The sequence below is a fragment of the Terrapene carolina genome, unplaced genomic scaffold (assembly GCF_002925995.2).
Source record: "Terrapene carolina triunguis isolate 2854851 unplaced genomic scaffold, T_m_triunguis-2.0 Scaffold66, whole genome shotgun sequence".
Classification (NCBI taxonomy): Eukaryota; Metazoa; Chordata; order Testudines; family Emydidae; genus Terrapene; species Terrapene triunguis.
Window position 1 is genome coordinate 26,984,417 of NW_020664417.1, and position 4,880 is coordinate 26,989,296.

A 4,880-nucleotide genomic window follows, 5' to 3' on the forward strand; every position below is an offset into this window, starting at 1 on the left:
CTTATTTAAACTTGTAGCTGGCTTGTGTGTTTGGTTGAAACAACTATTTGATTATGAAGGAACTATTTGAAAGCCAAATAAACTATCTCTTCTAAGTTGGTTTAAGAGAAAATTGATATACCTATAGTAAATTATAACACATACAAGAAACAAATAGAATGGATTCAGAATGTTTTGTTTGGTTATTGTGAATAGATCAGGTCCTTGGACTGGAGCAGAGAATGTGATATGCTCTTAACATTAAAGGGAGTCAGGACGATTAGGCCTAAATTTACAATGTATATTGTCAATTATTGTTTTTACAAATCTTAACAGATCTGGTTTCATGACTTAAAAAAAATCTATAGAAAGTGTTTTTGTTTGTTCATAAATTCCTCTGCAATGTTTGCAATGGATTATTGCATTAGTGCAGAACCAGAAAGTGAAAGACTAAAAAATAGGAACAAAGATAAGACTACTGTGTTTTCATTGCCCCAGTTGAGAGAAACACAAATAAAACCAAAACCCTCATAGCATTAATGGTGAGAAGTAAATTGATATTTTTACAGTTTTCAGTTTTAGTGAACTATAATATTAATGTATGTAACAACCCTCTCCCACCCACCCCTCAATAGAACTTTTAACCTTAGTGTCTTCTTATACTGGTTGCTTTATGGTTCATGAAAAGAGGAGGGTACTGCGAAGCTTTCTTTGTGTATTAATTGATCTCTTAAAAACTTTGATGGCAACAGATGTCTATAGAGACCACTGCCCTAGCCAGAACTTGAGCCCTTCTGGAGTTAGCCACAGTGATTCGAGTACATTGTTTAAGCAAAATATACTTTTTAATGACAGCTGCTTCCCCACAACTACAAGTTCTTATTCATTTTTAAAGTGTATTATCTGGTAAGTACGGACGTAGTGTGAAATATTATTGTTGTGTCTTTAGCAACTGGACTCTCCAGCTTTTCCCTAATACAGCAGGCAAAAAGATATTTAGGGACTATCTACACTAAGAAGCCCACTATTTTAGTGCACTGTTTTCTTCCATGGTCATGGGAATCTGTTTTATAATGGACCTGCTGTCAGTGTGGACAGGAAAATGTTTCCTAACTTGGTTACAGAACTGCTTTCTCATGCATGTAGGTAATAAAATTGTTTAACAGACACCCTAACCCTATGGCAAAACAGTGCACATATATTAGTGGCTCTTTTAGTATAAATGGTTCCATAAATTCTATTTACTGTATTTCAGAATCCATTCCCAAATAACATTAGTAATTGGGGGAAATGTCTCCTCATGGAGTTTTGTTTAAATAAGTTGTCTTCTCGAGGCCTTACTTAAAAGATGGACTGCTACAGTGACATTACATTTAGCATAGTGTAATAAAGTATTAGACTTCTTCTTGAGGATGGAGTTATACAAATCAGTGCTCATGGCTGCATAGCTCTAAGTGTGTGTGTATGTATATGTGTGTATATATAATCTTGGGAAGCTATATAGTTCAAAGGTTTTGAGTTTAAAATGGGGAAACTTGGTGCTCGCATCGTAGGTGGGTTACTCTGGTTAGGTTACACCTTAGTAGAGTCAAAAGTGAATTTACAGCATTGGCATCCCCTAATTGTGTCCTCATTATCATCTGTTCAGTCATTTTGCATTTTCAAAGGCAGCATTATTTTGATAAACTGCCTCTGTCTGGAAGTTTAACATTTCTCAGAGTATTCATAGACTTGTGCTGCCGGAAAGAACATTTAGTCTGACCTCCTGTAAATCACAGGCCTCTCTAGAAATCTGCCATCCAAACATCATGAAGCACTGTAGTCTTGTGTATTCTCACTTCCCATTCCAAAGTCCCTTTTCTCCCATCACCCAGAAGGAGAAGTTTTTGAAAGGGTATTATATAAGGACTTAAGGTGTCCCATTCCTGAACACAAGAGCCTGAAGCACCACTTGATTTGTTTTAAAAATATTTAAAAACTGAATTTAAGGATACCTGTTTTGATGATCTTACATACAAATATCCTAGAAAAAGTGTCTGAGAAAGTTAGAATTGTATTTCAAAAAATAATCATCATTTTAGGAGTGTAAGTGTACAGTTGGCTATAGTTACAAGCTCTCATTTTCTTCAATGGCAATATAAAATTTAGTAATTTAGGTTCATTATATTATAAATGGATCTAAATCTAGTTTTCAAAAAACTGATCTTTATGCTTTGCAAATGATTTAATCCATTGCTAATAAACACGTCTCAACTTGCAACAAGTTCTTATTTCAGGGACCTAATCTTCCCTGAAATCATGCTATATTATAAACATTTAACAAATATATGTTTACAACTAGGACTTGATGTGCCTGAATATGAAGAAAACTTGAAGAAATCCTGGGTGTGGAAAGAGCTCTATTCTGTTAGGAATATCCGACCATCCTGCCATGGAGTACTGGGTGTCTATGGAGGAATGATTTACACTGGTATATTTTATTGGATACTGAGAGGAATGGAACCATGGACATTAAAACATCCAAGTAATTTTCTTTCAGAAAATACAAAATGTACATGGTCTCTTATGGTTTTGCATTAAGCAAGGTTGGATTGGGTCAGTACTCAAGTCAGATGTTAAAAGGGAGGATGTAGAAAGTAAGTGTCTGTAGATGGTGGTTTTCTGTGTCTATGGAATCAGTGACCTGGTGTAGTTCAGTGGAGGGATTGGGGGCACTACACTACTGGAGATAATCTTTCTGTTGAGACACAGCTAACATGACCATTTGTGACTAAGAATTCTACAGAACATTTTGCAAAGATAATGGGAGTCTTATCTCCAGTTGCCTTATTATAAATTACAGTATTTCATTTGGATAACTCCAAATTAATTTCAACTAAATATTTGCACACTAGAAAACTTAATATTGTTTCATTCAAAATTACTTTAGGGCCAGACTCTGATCAGCTAAAGCCAGCCAAAGATTGCACTCCTATTGAATATCCAAAGCCTGATGGAAAAATCAGTTTTGATCTCCTGTCCTCTGTGGCTCTAAGTGGGACAAATCATGAACATGACCAGCCTCCTCATTTGACTCTGAAGGATGACAGTGTCCCTGTGAACAAAAATTTAGCTATATACGATGGGCCAGAACAGAGATTCTGTCCTGCAGGTAGGTAATTAGAATGAATAATGGTTGAATAAACTAACAGCTTTGCAAAGTGAAGGCAAAGGTACTTATATATTTTTACTGAAATGTTTCAGTAGAGGAAATAACCTGGCCTAGTAGGCCTTTTAGTTCCTTAAGGCAGTGGTTCCCAAACCTTTTATTAAGATAACTACCAGCTGCATTTTATCTGTCTTACGGACCCACTCATATCCCTGCTTATGCCTCTCCAGCATCCTGCTTGGCTTCCCCCCCCCCCCCCCCCCCCCCCCCGCTAGCTATACACTCCCCATGGCTGGGCTGCTTTCTGTGTGTTCACTGGCCCCCTTCCTCTGTGCTGCTGCCACTTTCTATGGGCAGCATCAACAGTGCAGAAGCTGCAGCTGGAGCCTGTCCCTGCCCTGCATGTGCTCTGGGGACACTCCCTTGGTGCTGCTGCCTAGGGGAAGAGTTGGGGGGAGGCCTTCTGGGGTACACAGGACCCAAGGTCCTTCCTGAACTACTTTTTGGGGGAAAAAATACATTTCTTGATAAAGCAATTGTCAGTAGGAGTGTACAAGAGACAACTGACCTGCATAATGAAATTCCCAAATGGTAGTCACAGCATTTGTAAGATAATGGCTACTGATGAGTGCAAGAGTTTGTAATAGGATCCTTTAAATCTAGGTCTTAGCACTCAGTTGTATACTTCTCACCTATCCACTACAGTGACATATTCTCATCTTTGCAGGTGTTTATGAATATGTTCCCCTGGAAACAGGAGAAGGTTTACGGCTGCAGATAAATGCTCAGAATTGTGTCCACTGCAAAACGTGTGATATTAAAGACCCAAGCCAGAATATTAACTGGGTAGTACCTGAAGGGGGAGGAGGGCCAGCTTATAACGGAATGTAAATTTGATCAAAACTATCCAGTGTACTTCCCTGACATGTTGTAACCAAGCTGATCACTGACTGAATGTTAACTGAGTGAGGTTACTGAGCCAGCTAAATTTCATACCACTATGTGGTAAGAAATTTCATTAACCACTATGTTAAATAGTGAATGCAAAGTCAATGCAGTCAGACAGACCCTAGCCTTAGTTATGAAAGAATATGCCTTTTTACTGGATCAAAGACAGTGGTACCACATCCCCAAAGTGCTGTTTTCTGTGACTTACAACTTGATACTAGATCTATCTCTTGCCAAAGTTCAGTGGAAACACCCTGAACCATAGGTGTAAAAAATACAGTGAAGTCTTATAATTTATGGTGAATTCACATTTTCTGCTCCTTCCTAACATGTTCTATCAATGCAATCTTGGTTAATTTCTACTTGCATTAGGGAAAACAAGTCAAGTGAGGGAATACTGTATCACTGCTTTCAAAGGTTACATATTAAAGCAAATATTTAACAAGCTCCCTGTTGTTTCAAGGGAAGAAACTTTTAATAAAGCTAGTTTGCCATAAAACTTAGTTTTGTGTGAACAATTGAGTTCATGAATACGGTTTACAAACTGTTTATTTTAGACAGCACTACTGTGTTGATGCATACATGCTACCTTGGGAAAGTCTGACTTACTGCTCTAGTGAAGGAATTAATGGGAGAATACTGTACTTCAACTTCATTCCTGGGTGTTAAAAATGAAGTTGCTCTGGTAAACTTTTAAGAATATCTACCCTGCAAAAGGACAAGCATTATCCCCACTAATATGGTTAAGTATGTGTCTTTGTTTTCTGAGCGTCACCTTAGCTATAAAAACACTTGAACACCAGCC

General features: G+C 37.7%; 1 protein-coding gene across 1 annotated transcript in view; it reads left to right on the top strand.

The window, feature by feature from the left end:
* Positions 1-4,778, top strand: part of ETFDH (electron transfer flavoprotein dehydrogenase) — a 29,002-nt gene extending 24,224 nt beyond the window's left edge. The window contains exons 11-13 of the mRNA XM_024211543.3: positions 2,321-2,503; positions 2,909-3,130; positions 3,855-4,778. Coding sequence (XP_024067311.2) covers positions 2,321-2,503; positions 2,909-3,130; positions 3,855-4,018 — 569 coding nt within the window. The 3' untranslated portion in view covers positions 4,019-4,778. The remainder of the gene's footprint in view (positions 1-2,320; positions 2,504-2,908; positions 3,131-3,854) is intronic.
* The last annotated feature ends 102 nt before the right edge of the window (positions 4,779-4,880 follow it).